Genomic DNA, 19,344 nt, shown 5'->3' on the forward strand with positions numbered 1-19,344 from the left:
AAACACGCCTCTCAATTCTGGTTACTGCTAATTGAGTTATGGTCCTCATGGAATTTGTATTGAAAACTCTAACTATTTCTTGTTATTTTTTTGTATTGTAACTGATTCCAATCACCATCATAATTCAGATTTTGTGACTAACCTAACTATTTTGAAAATAAAGGAAAATGGAATATGAACTTCACAACTGTGACTTGAGTCAACAAAATGAATAACTCAGAAAACACATTTCGGACAGGGCCGTGGTAGAAGAAACCTTCACCAAGCTAGACGGGAATTCATTTTGAATATTTGAATTGAAAGCTACACATCTTTAAATGAAGGTGGACATTTTGTATTACAAGAACTTTTGAATTGATTCATTAGTACACGTCCATTACTGTATATCTATACAAGTCTTTGTTAGCGCGTCTTTCAGAGTCATTATTATAATTTGTTTTTGAACAACCCTCCTACAATTTTAAATTCAAACCAGCTGAATATCACTTCTACGAGTACAGCAGATTTCGACATTGTTCCTTTTAGATGATTAAATACCTGAACGTATCGTACGATTGGAAACAAAATAGCAGAATAATCCATCAAGGTATGTCAAAAAAGTGCTACTCCTTCATCAAAATATCATTAGTATTGTTCCGATACGCCACGCGATTGTTTTCTGAACTTCTTTTAATTTCAGATTAGGGGATTAATGACGCTTTGAATTATTCATGTTTTACACGCCATATTAAATTACTTTTTCGGTATTTGGGCACGCTAATACTGAAATTAATATATCACGTGGAAAAGTTCCGACACCAAAATTATACTGGGAAAATCTCAGAACGTATTGTATAACTTGGATAAGCATGAAACTGGTATTAACAACTGGAAGGTTTTCTCTGAAAATATCAAGGTGTTCTATTTCAGACCATGGACGTCTAATTTGCGAGGGATATCGTGACAGGATATTAGCGAAGAGAGGAAGAATATTTCTTTAATCTACTTTTAATTGCTACCGTAGTGGTTATATGTACGACAGGGAATATTATTTCACCCATCACCGTCATCAATTCAATTGATTCAAAAGTATCAATGAATAATGGTGTATTATTGAATTCATAATATGTTCCTGCAATAATTTAAAAATAGTAACAAATAAGGATTTATATTTTCTATATCTGAGTTTTCTAAAAACGAAAACAATTTGAATATGAATCTAAGAAAATTCGCTACAAAAGAGGTAGGTATTTTCATTCCACCGTAAATCATTTATATCAGAAAAGGATTGAGTTCATTCATTCAATATAATTATATTATTCATATTTTTACCAAATTCAGTTTGCTGTCGATATTGGGACCTATATCATCCATTCTATTATTAGATAGTCCATCCTTCTGCGTGGTGCATCAGGATACCCCTGCCGGGTGAGGTGTCATCCGCAGAAACAAGATTTCTCCTATCCGTGCCAAAATAATGTATGACCCTGCCCATTCAGTACCATCAACAGTAGATGTCTAATGCCGTTATTCAAACTCCTCATGTTGACATAATACGACATGTCCTTGAATGACTTCTTATGACTTCGAGTTATGACCTTTCAACATGAAGTTTGACCTTGAGATTCTGCCGTCGATGACGGGGTAGGGATGGATAGTGTACTTTTGTAAAACAAAGTGATGAGCAGACCATTGCCGTGGAGCGTTCAATCAAAACGAGGATACAGCGGTGCAAAAATGTATGGTAGTACTGCTTTCGATAAGTTGAGAGCGACGTGTGCGATGTACTAGCTTCCAGACACTTCGTAGTGAGGAGTTGTCGATAAGGTTCCACTCGATATTTGGGTTTATACATGCTCTGTGTACATGATACATAAATATCTCTGTACCAAAGCTGGAGTGGATTTTTCTCTAATAGGTTATTCGTATATGCAATCGTTTCCAGGAGTGATGTTTTCATACATGTACACTTAAATGTTTTTCAAATTCATAGCAACACTTTTCTGAAAGTTATTGACTTCGAAATCTCCTTTTCGTCTATGATTTGACCTTGAGTTACGTGTGATCCCTCTATGAACATATGATGTGACTTTGAAAGCGGCAACGATTTGATCACCCTGAGTCGCATGTCACATGACCTTGGAAATTACAACCAATTATGGACCTCCCCCTACCGCTACTAAGGTCGCATGGTATATTGCCAAGCTAAAATCAAAACGATACAGAATTTGACAATATGACCTTGAAAATGACACCATAAGAGCGTGTTCTCACGAAATCGCGAAATGGTATCATTACGAAAAATGAATCTTTCGTAACCTAAAATGAATTAGTTGAAAAATATTCAGTATTTTTCTCTATATCTATAGAGTGCTCACCTACCAAAATTAGGTTCAACAAAAATGATATGGAAGTATTCAAAGTTTGTGATATTTTATGAAACTTTTCTACATCCAATATGGTAGTTAATGCAAATTGTTGATCAATTTCATGTATTTTTCTGAAAATCGCACGTTGAAAAGTAAGATCGCATTACTTTCCAGCCCGCACAATTGACATATTGATGAATGACATATGTGTTCTATCTTAATATTTCTAGAGGTATCAAAGTCTTTTCGACAACGAATCTTCCTGTGGTCAAAATCTTTCATAACTATCAAAAAGCTATATCTATCCTTTCAACTTTCTCCACAAATCTCTTCAAATTTATCAAAAGTAAAATCTGGAGCTATACACCATCGAGATAAGTATGATGAAGATTGAGTTCGTCTTGTTTGAATGAAAAAATCATATTACAATAAGCAATGTTTTCGATATTCAACTGTATGTTTGTCCTAAATACACGACATCGGTATCTGTACCTATTCCTACACTTTGAAAGATATTCTTGAATTTTGTCTACAGAGCTCATAGTGACGTTATCGAATATAAACAGAAACTTATTTTTAGCGTCAGATAATACGATTATTCTCATCATTACTGCTGAATAGAAAATACTCAAGTCATTCCAATACATTGTTCAGCATCTCAAATTTTGGTTGATATGAAGACTTGGATTAAATAAATACACTTTCAAATTCAACTCTATTGAAATTAGAAATGAGATATAGGTAAGCATTTGTCATGCATTACTGCTTGGTCTACAAAATACAGTTCCGCAACATTCCAGTATTTTCAGGTATATTCTGAAATATTTTGGAATGCTCTAGAATGCCCTGGAGTATTCTTCACTATTCCAGAAATTTATAAAGGGCAAAGCTTCCAGCGCTTATATTTTCAAAAGCACTCCCTTCCAGACCATTTCCGAACATTGAATATTGTTTTTGGATGTTGTCAAATGTTCCAGAATTCTCACGATTGTTATGACGGTTTTTAAAATTTATTGGAGCGAGAATTATAATAGAAGGGCTATTATCTCAAAAATGACGCCTTTCATTTTGAAACTGGAAAATATTCTATCAATGGGAAATAGAAATGAAACTCCTTCAATCATTTCACAATGATTTGGGATGTTTCGGGAGGTTCTCGAACATTACACCACACTCCAGAACATTCTGGAATGTTGTCAAATAATAATCGTTCCACAATAATCGGCGATGTTCAAAGATATTCACGAACACTCCGGATTATTTTTGAATATAACACCATATTCTAGGTGCATTTCATTAGTTCGGACTTTCATTGTCTGATATGATATAAATTGATTTGAAATACCTGAAAGAATCTGCAGAAAAATTAAAAGAGATTAGCTGAAAAATAACAATTATATAAAGCAAAAAAAAACTGAAAATATAATGAAATGAAATACAAGCAACAACCAAAAAATCAAAAAAATCGTACTATTAATACGAGAGGAAAATTAAATAATTGTTCAGAAGAAATGAAAATTAAAAGATTCCAAACCAAGTTACTCCACGACGTTTCGATTGTTAGTATCCACAATCGTCTTCGGGTGATAACTGGACTTGTTCAGTGTGACTGTGTGAGTGAGTTTTCGATACACAGACGTTTCCCATTTCGTGTCGGTCCTCTTCACCAGGAATCCAACCACCATCAATCGACTAAGAGAGAAATCACCAAGAATCTACTGGACCGTGCTTTCGGGCTCCGTAATACAAAAAAAGGACTCGACAAGGAACTAGGGATCACCAAAAATGACCTTCAACGGAATGGTTACCCCAAAGTGATGGTGGAACAGGCTTTAGCTAGAAGACAGCAAGAGCTCCACAAGGAAGAAAAGCCGCCACAACCAGTACTTGTACTTCTATACATCAGAGGATTGTCGAAAAGGATAAGAAAGATTGGGTTCAAGTATAACATCAGAAACAGCTTCAGATCTAGGAACAGTATCCGTAGCAGCCTCACAAAAACCAGGTCACCAAACGCGGACTGCGATTTCAAGAAACACTCACAGCGAGGAGAAACCAACAAATCAGGAATATCAGAGCAGGTTTGGACTCATCAAGATAACATCAAGTAGGCTCAAGCTAAGAACACTGGTTTAGGAGAAAATTCAAAGAAGCCGTATATATGCTGCCCAAAAACGCATTCAGCCAAGCCATACGTAACATATGGAAACCTCCAATCAAGCGGAACACGACCAACACCCGAATTAAATGATTGGAACGAGAAAATAACTTTTTAAAAAGAATTTATTTTACAAACTAGAGACGACTGTCTCTTACGAGAGCTACAAACAGAATGATAATTAATATAATGTTAACTGGATGCTAACTGCATGTCGAGATAAGGGATTCCTGGAATATCTCTTACTCAGCTGAATCTCCGTGTGAATGGCCGTGTCGTGGGAACTATGACCACGTAACTCCTCCCTCCTTAGGCCGAAAAAATAATGGAATTATTTTGGCGGCTTGGAACCATATCTTCGTCGTTGGTATTTTCTTCTTTTTGGGGTGTTTTGAAGCAACAACGTCCCAGTATACGGGTTTTAATCCAATGTTTCTTAAAAGCTGCCAATATCAGGACAATTATTGTGATAGTAACTCCTGCAAAAATGCCAAAAATGGTAGTGTTATTTTCGGAGTTGTTAAATTTGTGGATTGGTTTCAATCGGTCCACCATATTGTTGATTTCGTAGAGTTCTTCAAAATTTAGTCTCGAGAAATTTTGTGTTTCATATATTGTTGACTTCTCGATATTTTTCATTTCAATTTTAGGTAAGATCAGTGGCTTGCCTGTTCCTATTTTCACGTTGTTGGTGAAAATCTTGTTTCTCACTTCAATTTGGCAATTTTTCGGGATCTTGACTAGGGTGGGCGCTTTTATTTCCAAGTATTGATCAGTTTTACACTTGGAAAATATTTTTTCACTCTGTATCGGAATTACCAGGATTTCTTCTTGAGTGATTTGTTTGATAATCGACTCTGCCACATTGATTGGAAGAGGCTGACAATTATCGGCGACTTTGCCTTCGATCAGGTGGGATGTGCATTGGTCTTCGGAAAAGTAATCTTCTGGACAATAATACGTTTTCTCTAATACTGGGCATGGACTGTCTTCGAACTGGATATTGTGGTTTGCTCGTGCCAAATATGGGTATTTTGGGATAAAAATACTGTGATTTTGGATGATAGGATAAAGGTGGAAAAATGTAAGAACTTCGTTTCCGACAATAGGAACGTGTATTGCGAAAATTATTCTGTCATTCGAAAAAGTTACTTGTGCACCGAAAAATTGATAATATGTCAACATACTTTCGAATATCGGGATTTTTGAATCATAATAGATATTGCTTAAATGATTTATTATTTCTTTCAGTTCAGAACTAGGTATTATTGAATTATGTAAGGTATTTAACTTTGCAAATGTGATAGCATCTTCTAGATTATCGATAAAAGTAATCATATTTTGGCAATCAAGGGTTATTTGTGAAACAATTCCTTGAAAACTAATGTAATTCGTCAGGTCGCCAATGGTTTTTTGAACTGCAACTTGAAATGTTTTTAGACTGTTTTCTAATTTTTCTTGATTTGAATTCAAAATTTGGATAGTTTTATTATAGTGATTGATTAATTTTTTGGACAGAGACATTTGCATGTTTACCTCATTAATCATATTTTCTTGGTTACGTTCTAATATAGCGATACTTTGATCGTATCGTTTACCATCATCAGCATCAAGAGTACCGAATAACCAATTTTCGATTTTTCCAATAACATTTATCATACCTCTTTTAATACGGATATGGGGTTGGAGGTTTTCTAATTTCTTTTTTGTCATTTCAATAAGATACTCGGTTCTGACTAGCAGGCTGTATGCTAATCCATGATAGGAAATTGGGTTATTAATTGTTCCCTTATCAAAATTATTTTTGATTATTTGGAAGTAGTCGTCTAGTTTGTTTGATTGTTTTATTATAGAGCTAAGTTCTATGTAATATAAAAATGTATGTTTGCTGTATATAATTCTTGCGTTTCCCAGCTGTATGGGAAGGATGGGGTTGGTTATAGGGGTTATTTGAATATCTTCACTTTGGACTCGGAGCACGTGAAGTAGAAGGTATAGCGTTATCAACACGTGTATCTTCATGTTCTTTTACTCCCTGTAACAAAAGTTTTTTTGGAATTTTTGGTTTTCTGGCTATTGTTTTGTGGTAGGTGCCTTTATTTGTTTTGAGTTTTATATCGGTCTCTTCAATAATTTCAGTTTTCTTAAATTTCGGTCGATCTTTATTTCGCGCCTTTGTTCTAATATACTTGTTGATTTGCAAACTCTGGGGGTTCATTTCGTTGGGTATTTCTGTTTTCAATGACTTTTTCTTTAGTAATTTGGTTGGAATTTTGAATAGATTGATACAGTTTTTTGACATTTTCTTTGTGTTTTTGAACGTAATCGGAAACAATTATACGATCATTTAAATCAAATGGGTCTGTGTTATTAATATGACCTTTAATTACTTCGAAAGGTGTAAATTTGGTAACACTATATATTGAATTATTATAGCCAAGGACAGCTCATTTCATCAGCTGTTCAGGTGTGAACGATTTTCCTTTATCCTTTAAGCATCGATAATGCTCAATCAGTGTTGAATGAAATCTTTCAACTGGTGAATTAGAATTACTGTTTTTTGAAGTTGTGTAATGCAACTCAATGTTATAAATTTTACAAAAGTTTTCTAGATCTTTATTTTTGAATTCGGTGCCTGAATCAGCGGTTATTTTGAGTGTTAAACCGTGATGGGTAATAAAATTGAGTAGATTTTCGACTAAAACTCCGGTTAAGGATTTTAATGGATATGCCTGACCATATCGTGAAAATGTGTCGATAATTGTTGAAAAAGTTTCGTTTGAAATTTTGAATGTATCTATGCGAACATGCTCAAATGGTTTAGAAGTTGTAGGAGTTAGGTTGAATTTAATTACAGGAGGATTCCGATCGTATTTGTTTTTCTGACATGTTTCGCAATTATTAATATAATTTTGTATGTCTTCTGCCATTTTTGGCCAATAAAATCGTGAACTGAGGGATGTCCTCATTTCATTTATACCTCTATGGCATGTTTTCTTAACGTGATAGCATTTAAGTTTCTCTTTCTGTTCTTTCGATGTTTCTACATCCTCTAAGAATGTTGGACAATGAACAATTTTGAATGAAGAATTTTTGAGTAAATTTTGGATTGTTGTATTGAACAATTGTGAGACTGCTGGGTTTTTAAAATGGAAGGCAAATGTTTGTTTTGGATCGATATATTCTTTAATAAGTTTAACAATATTCTCGCTCATATTTTTAGAGGGTATGGTAATATAAGATCGCAAATTCTCGAATACCTTTTCTATTCTACATTTAAGTTTTTCTATGTCACCAATAGCTACAATTATTTGATTTTTATATGTATTAACTGGTCTTTCTGAAATGGGAATTTGAAAGACAGGGTCTTCGAGAGAAGTGTGAACGGTTTGTGAATCCGATGTTTTTTCGATTTCATTTGATTTTGGGGGAACAATTTGAATATCAGATAATATGTTAATTTGTTTTTCGGTTCTTGCGGTTCCAGGACTTCATTGAGAACGTCGTTGTCTAAGACTGGAATATTATCGTTATTCAAATAGATGTCGATAAGTTCGTTTATGTCTCCAGGATTATTTTGAACTGAAAGTGTTTCGATAGCATTGAAGTCATTTGTATGAGGATTTCTGGAAAGAGCATCCGCTGCTTGGTTGCATTTTCCTTTCTTATATTTTACAACATAGTCGAATTCCTCTAATTTCAAACGCCATCGCACAAGTCTTGAATTAGGTTCCTTTAGTGAGAAAAGCCACTGAAGGGGTTTGTGGTCTGAATAAATTGTAAACTTTCTGCCAAAAAGGTATGGTCTGAAATATTTGCAGCTCCATACAATCGAAAGAAGTTCTTTTTCGATAGTTGAGTAATTAATTTCAGGTGGGTCAAGTGTTCGAGAAGCGTAACAAATTGGGTGTCCATTTTGTGACAAAATGGCGCCAAGGGCGTAATTTGAAGCATCGGTTGTGACTTCAAAGGGTTTTTCAAAATCGGGGTATGCGAGAACCGTTTCTGAAGTCAATACCGATTTACAAGTATTGAAACATTCGATAAATTCTTTAGTGTGTTCAACTTTTGCGTTCTTTTTAAGACAACTTGTGAGAGGTTTTGTTAGTTTTGCGAAGTTGTTTATAAATTTTCGATAGTATCCCAATAGTCCTAGGAATGACTTTATTTCTCGTTGTGTTTTTGGGATTGGAAAATTTTGAACAGCTCTGATTTTCTTTGGGTTTGGTTTTATGCCTTCGGGCGTAATAACATGACCCAAAAATTCTACCTCTTTTCTGAGAAACACTGATTTATCCAGTTGGATCTTATATTGTGCCTCTCGTAATTTGGAGAAGACCAATTTCAAGTTTTGGATGTGTTCTTGGAGTCCAGTGCTAAAAATAATTATGTCGTCCATGTAAATCATGCATACCTTATTCTGTAGGTCTTTCAGAACCTCGTCTAATACGCGCTGAAGACTTGATGGACCGTTCTTAAGGCCATACGGAAGTCTCAAGTACTCGTAGTGTCCGTGCTCTACATTGAAAGCCGTTTTTTTGATTGAATTTTCGGCCATCTCGATTTGATGAAAACTGCTTGCCAAATCGAGGGTGCTAAAGTACTGAGCTCGTCCCAGTTTATCTAAAATGTCGTTTATGTTTGGGAGTGGGTAACGATCACTAATGGTTTTATCATTAAGTTTTCGATAATCGACTACCACACACCATTTTGGCTTCCCAGAAGCGTCCATCTTTTTTGGAACTATCCAGACCGGGGAAGACCAGGGACTACAGCTTGGTCGTATTATATTTTTTTCAAGCATGTCTTTTATTTGACGCTGAACTTCGCTCTTATGAACGTATGGATACCTGTATAGTCTGGTATGTATGGGTATTTCGTCTGTGGTCTTGATTTCGTGTTCGACCTTGGAGGTGAATGTTAATTTATCTCCAGGTTTCAAAAATTATGTCTGAAAATTCTTTACAGAGTTTCAGTATAGCATTTTTTTCTTCCTTGTTCATGTGGTCTGTACGTATCAAATCAGCGATATTAATTTCGGTTGCCAATTTAGATGAGTCCGTCCCTGTATTTTCGAAAGTTTCGTAAGAATACATTTCGAAAGTAGAGGATTGAAAGCTCTCTACAGGAAGCGGTTGTATCAATTTCACTGATATTGTTTTATCGGTGGGGTTTTGTACTTCCATAAGGGCGTAACCATTTTTTGAAGTTGTCAATATTTGCGGAATGAAAAGATCATTAAGTGTTCCCTCAAGGGTAAGAATTTCACCTTCAGAAACTGTGACAGGCAGATATTTAAGTACTCTTTCTTGTGGGTTGACAGAGAAATAAAAACTCGTATCTGTAGACTGTCTGAACTTGAAATGAATTTCAACATGATTTCCTATAAGTCTCTTATTTGCAAGGTCTATATTCAGATGCATATTTATCAAGTCTGATAATCCTAAAACTCCGTCAAAGTAATCGTGGAAATCAAATAAAATAAAAGTAATTTCATAGTTTGTGTTGAACTCTGGAAAAGCAGGTATCGAGGCTTGGTACCTTACTTTCTGACTTCCTAAAGCCGTTTTGATAATAGTATTTGAATGATAAATTTTGTTTGGGAATAATTTTTCAATAATAGATGGTTTAATAATCGATCTTGAACTTCCAGTATCGATTAGTAGTTTAATAATTTTATTTTTGTGACTAACTTCGACATAAGGTAATGCATTGTTACAAAATGCATTGATTTCGGCTAAGTATGATCTTCGAATTGGGTTGTTAAATGAAAATTTCCAGTTTCATCACAATCTATGTCGCTTAAGTATTCATTCTGAAAATTTGGTTCGTTTTCTAAATAAACAGCATTTTCTGAAGTGTATGCTTCTTCACTGAGGTTGGGATTATCATAAAATTGTTGATCAGTGTCATTATATTGGGGAAATTCATCGTATTCGTTAGAAAATAATTCCTCAGATATAAAATTCGGTTTTTGACTTGCGGTAAACATTTTTGAGGGTTTCGGTAATTATTAGGGTTCCTAAAAGTGTTGTTTTGTTGAGAAAAAGGTCTTTGAGACATTTTTGTTGGGTTTCTTGATGTAGTGGACATGGGTTCCGGTTTCGGTAATTGATTGGGTGGAAAACATTCTGAGGAGGTCCGGAAACTTCTCGGTTTGTAGGGTATCTTTGCAGTGGTAATTGTCTAGGTTGGATATTAATTGGTTGGCTAGGCCAATTAGGTCTAGTTGAAAATTGTGGATTGAAAAAATGTTGTTCATTTTTTGAAAAATAATTTGGGTTAGAGAAATTTTCGTTTTGAAAATTTTGTCTTTGAGGTTGTATGAATCTAGGGCCATTTTGGTTGACGTTTGGTATGATGGATTGTCTACCGAAAGTATTGAACTTTGATTTATAATCGTTTAACGTACCATACATTTTTTCAAAATTTTCGAACTCGTTTACGTATGCCATGGCATCTTCCAGTGAGGCTGGCTTTTTGAGATGCATATTATTTCTCAAAATACCAGGACAACCAGCAATGAAAATGCTGAGGGCTACTTTATCATAGTGAGTTGTTTGGTAAAGTTTTTCTTCTGGAGTTAAGTCTGGGTTGTTACTGACTCTTTGAACTACATTACTTTTGATTAATTGAATTCTACTACCGAAAGTCATTAGGTCTTCTCCTCTATGGGGTCGTCTTCTAGTTAATTCTTGAACTAAACAGTCCAAATCTCTCCTATCCGAAAAACATTGTTTCAGAGCAGATTTTAAGGCGTCCCAAGTATTAAGTTCGGTTCTGTTACCAACCATATACTCGGCTTTACCTGTCAATTTTCCTTGAATACATTCAAGAACGTGTTCATTAAGTGAAGCATCATTAAACACATTGTACGCGTTAACTATAGCATCGCATCTACTGATAAATTTGTTCAATGTATTGCTGTCACCATCAAAAGTTTTTAAATTGTTTATTCTAGATTTGAAAAGGTTCCAATTTATTTGAGTTGGTTGGGGTGGAACTGGTGGAACCATTGTAGGTTGAGAAGTATTATCAAAACTTTCAGTATTATTTGCTGAACTTTCTTGAAATGATAAACTATTCAATCGTGATAAAATATCTTCAATTTCACTCATAAATAAATAATTGTTTTTCTCAATAAATAGTTTCTTAAAATTACTCGTCTCGAATAGACAACAATTTGTTCGCAATGAACGATACTATATATCTTCACCGAAGTCCTTATACAGAGGGTTCGTGAAGGCAAGAAGGAAATATTTGGCACTTACTTGTAAGTTTCAGTTCCTTCTCCGTTGATTCCTTGCAGCTTCCCTGGGGCTCTGTCGTCTCCTTGTCCGCTCGTTCTGGGTGGTCCTCGAAGGATTCTTGTTGAATTTGTGCTGAAGGGGTTGAAACTCCACGACGCAAAAAGTTCGTTTTCACGCTGCACAAATCCTACCGACTGCGCCAATTAAATGATTGGAACGAGAAAATAACTTTTTAAAAAGAATTTATTTCACAAACTAGAGACGACTGTCTCTTACGAGAGCTACAAACAGAATGATAATTAATATAATGTTAACTGGATGCTAACTGCATGTCGAGATAAGGGATTCCTGGAATATCTCTTACTCAGCTGAATCTCCGTGTGAATGGCCGTGTCGTGGGAACTATGACCACGTAACTCCCGCCAAACGATCAGCTTCCGCTAAAACCAATGAAGCGTAGAAAGGGAAGAGTGGATAGGTGAAAGTACTCGAATGACCTATAGTCATATTTTGGAGAAATAAGTTCATTTATCACCCGAAGACGATTGTAGATACTAACAATCGAAACGTCGTGGAGTAACTTGGTATGGAATCTTTTAATTTTCATTTCTTGTTGATAGTTCAATTTTTTTTTGGTTGTTGCTTGTATTTTATTTCATTCTAATTTTTTTTGTACTTAATATATTTATTATTTTCCAGCTAATCTTTTCTATTTTCTTTACAGATTCTTTCAGATATTTTTAATCGATTAATATCATATTAGACAATGGAAGTTGGAACTAATGAAATGCACCACGAAACATTGTCAACTACCTTCAAACAAACCATATTCCAGAATGTTCTAGAATGATTTCAAATGCGCTTCAAGTTCTGAATTGTTCTAGAAATTTCTAGACTGCAGAACTTCCAATCTCTTCAACTTCAAAAGCTTTCCAGGTAAAACTAGATACCTTCTTTACAAGCAAGATGATGTGAAATAAAATAAAGATATATGTTCTGCAACTTTTGCGAAGATAGGTCGCATTAGTAGTCATTTATGAGTAGTGAAATAACTTGGTTTGGAATCTTTCAATTTTATATTTTGAGTTGCATTTCTTGTTAATAATTTTTTTTTAAATTTTTCAACTCGTGTTGATAGTCCAATTTTTTTGTTTTTTTTTTGGTTGTTGCTTGTATGTTATTTCATTGTAATTTCAGTTTTTTAAATGCGGTTTTTTCGATTGGTTGGGAAAGGGATCAAAAATATTCGTAGATAAACAATTTAGTTTTTATGGCAACGTTTCGGACTTTATTAAATCCATCATCAGGGCTCCACAATAAAATAATTCAATAAGTGAACAGTATATGCCAATACATATTGCAAAATTTATAAAGTTTATACAATCTCATATTATGTAAAAGAGAAACAAACAGGTGCACTTACCAAACATTAGTTATCCATGTCAAAAAAACGTTTAAAATATAAGTGTCAGACAACATAGGTACAGTTTTTTTGCTTGATAAAATTGTTTTTACTCATTTATTTATTTTCAGATTCTTTCAGGGATTTTAAATCAATTTATATCATATTAGACAGTGGTAGTCTGGACTGATGAAATGCACTACGAAACATTGTCAACCACCTTCAAACAAACTCATTTATGCATTGAATTCACTAAAAATTGAATGATAACTTGGTGGATGGACGAAGCAATAGTTAAGATTTACTCTAAAAGGTTTTCGTAAGAGGTTACCTGAAGTGCATATTGAGAATGCAAACTGGTATCCCAAATTGACAATGTGACCAAAATATTAGTAAGTAAGAGTAAATACTTTCCCAAGGCACGGACAGCGAATTAGGCGAGTGATTAAGGAAAGAAAAAGAACCGTTAGGAATAGAAGAACCAACCTAGTGTTTCATAACAACCTCCTGAAGTTATGGCAATTTTAATGTTGAGTATTGAACATAAATTAAACACTAGTTTCATCACACAACAATTATATTCGGTGCACTTAAAGAAAACATACCAAAACCTTGTGCTGATCCTGATTAAACTCAGATAGTCAAGCCAAAAACAGATGTTAAAATTCACTTGATATGTGGTGATTCGAAAATCATTTCAATGTTGCTTTGTCGATCAAGCAACATTGAAATGATAGTTTCAAAAAGTATCCATGTTTTTGCAGATGGGAAAGCCATGACAGAAAACTTCAGGAGGTCGGTACTAAGAAGATTGAGAAGGTGAGTCTGGTAGTCTCGTAAATGGGTATAATGAAATATTAATAATCTGGTGTGGCCTTGTCAAAGAAAAGGGATAATTTAGATATCTTATGGTGGCTGAGTTAGCTGAACTACAGTTAAAATTTGTTTTGCCTGACATTCGAAAACTCGTTGAGGATGACAGCTCTGCAACAGAAATGAGTCCAGTTGAAAAATTGTAACCAAAAAAGGTAAGTTTTTTGGAAACAGAACAGATCTCGACTTTAGGATCATTGTAGCAAGAATTTCAAAAACTTCAAGACTCTCAGATATAACTTAAGCCTGAAAGTGAATTTTCTGTACTCGAACTTTGACTACTCCCTATAAAATATTGGTGGTAGCAGTGAATAACAAGCCAAAATATTTCATTGAAATATGAAGGAAATCATAGAGCAACATCATGAAAGATGGACTATTAATCTACTACTGGATGTTGAAAAAACACAAAATGAAGTTTCGCTGGGAAGTGAAACACTAGTTAAACACTCAGAACATATAAAACTGAGTTAGTGGAATTACCATGACATATGTAATTTGATGAGAAACTGTTATTACTATACTTTCACATTATATTACATTGATTATTTTTGACTGAAGTTGTATTCTGGTTATTCACAGAATTGTTTTTAAATTGCATATTGAGGTTATGAAAAGATGTACTCAGATCTAATGCTACTTTTCCCTGAAACTTACCTAAAATGCACATTGAGAACGCAAACTGTGACCCAAATCGACGATGTGACCAAAATCATAGTGAAGAGTAAATACTTCCCCAACAAGGGCACAGCCAACGAAGTTGGGGGAATAATCTCGGCGAGGAGAAGGAAAAACACCGTTAGGGAGAGCAGAATCGACACACAAAGCGTTACTTTCTCCCCTGAGTCTGAAGGCAAGTAGAACACCAAAACAGTCAGGAATGTAATCCCGACACAGGGGATGATTAGGTTGACTGTATAGAATAAGGTTTTGCGGCGCATCGTTATCTTGAAGGTGATATCTGAAAAATAAATGGAATAAGAACGGGAATGGAATTTGAATATAAATGAAGTTTTTCCAGGAAGAAAGGTAAGAAATTGAAAAATTGATTTACTGCGATATTTCCGTCTTTGTTACTTAATATTTCATCATGAGAGAAATGAAACTTATGAAAACATTTGAAAAGATGTAATGAATGGAATTTCAATAAATTTTTGCATTATAAATATTGTTTTTCCATTATTCATCATCAGGATATTTTCCTCAATATCCCTTGGAGAAAGTATTTGGGTTATTCTTGACGTTAGCTGACTTTCACTTCCGTAAAATAAAAATAAAACGTTAAGAAAATAAATCAGATGTAAGATTTTCACTATATGTGGTGTTCAAGGTACATTGTGTGTCAAAAAAAGAGTTTTGACTCAACGATGGTTTCGGACTCGTATCTACAGAACCGTTCGCTGAAAAACTACAGGTATGACAGATTCTTTAAGTTCTACCATGCTGATGCGAGAGGTATTCAGTTGTGTACCTCTCATTCAAATTCTCCTCAAACTCAGCATACTCCGTTTCATAATTTTCTGATGTATAACCCATTAACTGGTTCGAACTCTTCATCGAAAACATGATTGTTATTGAAATCGTCACTCGCGTTCTTTTCAAATGAATAGTATTCAAGGTTATTATTAATTCGCGATTAAATTCCCAGGAAATGTATGAAACTGAAAAAAACATTTGTGGTGATAAGATAGAAAACCCAGAAACGAAAATATTACTTTAGAAAAGGCTGCAATCATCTGCATTGTTGCTCAATCACAGACTTGATAACTGAAGCTATCACCACACTACAACGTGAATATTCATCTCAGATTCAAGAAATGACGCCACAGATACCTAGACCAATGGTATCAAGACCGTACACCCCACTGAAAGCGTGTACATAATAGTAAGACACTACGAAACTATACAGTGTGTCCTCAAAGCATGGAATAAATTCAATATTTCCAAAACCAAAGTTCGTTTTACAAAAACCTGAAACACATCGATTTTTAATTTCAATATTCTATATTCCACTATACATTTCATTATACAGGGTGATCCATATTAATGTGATGACGTCATGGGTAATTTTTTAAACACAACACCCTATATTTGGTGTCAGTTTTAGATAATCCGTAACGAACTGATTCCGAAAAAATATGATACTTTGGGTCTAACGGACAGAATTTGAAAGATGTGCGCTTAGAAAATAAATTTTATTGATAGTAGAAATTAATTTATTATTTTATATTTTTTTTCTAATGATTATTCACACAATGGGAAAGTAATCCAGCAATAAATACATGACTTAATTTTAATGTTCGAACTGTGGTCTTTGCTGTAGTTGACAGTACCAGTGCTAACAAGTATTCTTATTAATTTCAAAAAACTAGGCAGCTAGTTTTTTTGTTATTGTGACATGTCATTATTTTGATTGACGTTCAGTAACTGTTAAATAGGACAGTAGTTGTTGTATTAACTCGTGAATTTTCTGTAGTATTGTTTTGAATTAATTTGAAGTAGTAATGAATTTAAGTGAAAAGCAAAGAATTGAAATAGGTACTTACGATGATTGGTTATGGAGACAGATCGCGAACTCAGATGGAAGTGTGTAACTTATTTAATGAAAAATATCCAGAAAGACGCATAACGCAGTTAGCAGTAGGATTGAAAAGTAATTTCGATAAACTGGTACAGTTGAAAATGTAGGAAAATCAGGTCGTCCTTCTGTAAATGATGATACAAAACTAGATATTCTAGTTGCTTTTGAAGATGTGCACACTTCTGTTCGTAAGGTTAGTCATGATTTCGATGTCAGTAAAACAACTGTATAAAAAGTATTAAAATTGGAAAAATGGCATCCCTTCAAAATCGAACTTCTACAGGAATCAAACGAGGAGGATCCAGATAGAAGAATAGAATTTTGTGAAGCCAAGATGGATAACTGTCACCGAGACCGTCTCCTTGTAAAAAATATAATTTTTTCTTACGAAGCAACTTCTACATCAAATGGTGGGGTCAACCGTCAGAATTGTAGGTACTGGGCCAAAGAAAACCCCCACTGGACGTGAGCATCATATACACAATACCCGCAAAAGGTAAATGTATGGGCTGGCATTGTAAGAAACAGGATCATCGGACCCTACTTTTTCGACGGTACTTCAGACGGGCCAACTTACCTTCAGTTTTTAAGGGGATATCTTGTACCTAGTTTAATTAATTTATTCTCCAGTAGAATTAATACTGAAAGTTTTGTTGAAAGTTTATGGTTTCAACAGGATGGTGCGCCTCCACATTATGCTTCAGATGTTCGAAGGTATGTCAACCAAATGTTTACGAACCGTTGGATTGATAGACGTGGACATATTGAATGGCCAGCGAGGTCGCCAGACCTATATCCGATCAGTTCCTGAACCAAACATTGACAACACGACTCTTCCAACCATCCTCACATTCTGTTGGTCACCGTAACATGACTTCAAATTTAATTCTATGACTCTTCAGTCAATCATAAAATTCAGTTAGAAAACATTATTCAATACGAACCGCCAATTCTTCAATCCACGTGGACTAATTCGTAGCGGCATTATTCCTTTGTATTGGTTTTTGTGGCCTTTGAGTTCGCCGAAGCTTCAAGAATTACTATATCGGTTACTTCGACTATACCTATATGAAATGCAGTTAAAAAATTTGACCCTGCACAGAAACCTCATATCTGGACATGACTCCAAATAATGTGGTTCAAAAATGAACCCATAGGCTATTCTGGAATAACTCATTTGATATGTAATTGATATTTTAGTACTCAATTTGTTTCATCAAAAACACTTCAAAAACTTAATTTCACGTGAACCTTCTGAAAATTAGGACACCATATTCAGAAATGTTGATCACGATAAATTTCGAACATGAGCAACCTGTTATACGCCAGCTGCAGAAATGAGCGGATTTTATGAACCTTACCCCTGAAACCAGTCAATTACCTTTTCCCGGTATGACTTTTCCTAAACAACACCAATGTTCAAAAATTAGGTTCTGCTTATCCTCTAGGTACATCAAAGTTAATCATGTACTGGGGGTTGCTTTTACCCTGTAGGTGGATGCCACCCTTTCTTGGGATTGCAACATTTTTAATGGCAAATGAGTCATTCTCAGTAAAAAAACCGAAGTAATAGCTTGTTGAAATAATTCAGTTTCTGACACTTCGAGATATTACCTTCGTTTTCGCGGTCAACGCCCATACCACCAATGATGTCAGCCGCAGTAGCAGACGAAATGTTTAGTACTATAAGTTCCGTTTTACTAGCCCAGATTTTATGTTCTCCGATCGTGACATCGTCCCAGAAAGACTTTGTTCTGATATAGTGGTAAAACAAATCATCTGAAAGAACAATTCGTTCAGGCCAGTCTCAACACCCTACACAGTAGGTTAATGGACTGACACCTATCAGAAAACAACTACTCCCCTGGCTAATACCACAAAGGGCGTTGGATTATATCCGACAGGTGTCAGTGCAGGATTCTTCACTGAAGTTATTCCTGCATATGCTGTTGGCGATACAACTGCCGCAATAGATTTTCAATTATCGGAACACACTTGCAGACCGGTTTCGGGCTGTTTGGCCACTCGTCAGTGCAAGGTAGTGTATATCATCAACATAAAGTCGATGATTTCCGATAATTGAAAATCGAATTCCGTCAGAGTATCATTCCTCGAACTAAGCTGAAGACTACAACAAACAACAGGTTTGTCGTCGCTCCATCTGCCTGTGAACGAGGTAACCAACTGCATATCCAAATTTGCCCAATTCCTCGTAAAAGGAAAGAAATCTTTCACGTATAGTCAGTGGGCATACTTGAAGACTGGCTATAAATCAAATCATCTGAAAGAACAATTCGTTCAGGCCAGTCTCAACACCCTACACAGTAGGTTAATGGACTGACACCTATCAGAAAACAACTACTCCCCTGGCTAATACCACGAAGGGCGTTGGATTATATCCGACAGGTGTCAGTGCAGGATTCTTCACTGAAGTTATTCCTGCATATGCTGTTGGCGATACAACTGCCGCAATAGATTTTCAATTATCGGAACACACTTGCAGACCGGTTTCGGGCTGTTTGGCCACTCGTCAGTGCAAGGTAGTGTATATCATCAACATAAAGTCGATGATTTCCGATAATTGAAAATCGAATTCCGTCAGAGTATCATTCCTCGAACTAAGCTGAAGACTACAACAAACAACAGGTTTGTCGTCGCTCCATCTGCCTGTGAACGAGGTAACCAACTGCATATCCAAATTTGCCCAATTCCTCGTAAAAGGAAAGAAATCT

At 35.2% G+C, this 19,344-nt stretch overlaps 1 protein-coding gene across 2 annotated transcripts in view; it reads right to left on the minus strand.

The window, feature by feature from the left end:
• The window catches only part of LOC111513755 (acetylcholine receptor subunit beta-like 2), a 101,431-nt gene that overhangs the window by 29,755 nt on the left and 52,332 nt on the right, over window positions 1-19,344 (minus strand). For both annotated transcript variants that reach the window (XM_074182612.1, XM_074182613.1), the window contains exon 6: window positions 14,689-14,992. In XM_074182612.1, coding sequence (XP_074038713.1) covers window positions 14,689-14,992 — 304 coding nt within the window. The remainder of the gene's footprint in view (window positions 1-14,688; window positions 14,993-19,344) is intronic.

This window comes from Leptinotarsa decemlineata, unplaced genomic scaffold (assembly GCF_025532065.1).
Source record: "Leptinotarsa decemlineata unplaced genomic scaffold, Ldec_3_MD MMD2_tig00026328_RagTag_RagTag, whole genome shotgun sequence".
NCBI classification, from domain to species: domain Eukaryota; kingdom Metazoa; phylum Arthropoda; class Insecta; order Coleoptera; family Chrysomelidae; genus Leptinotarsa; species Leptinotarsa decemlineata.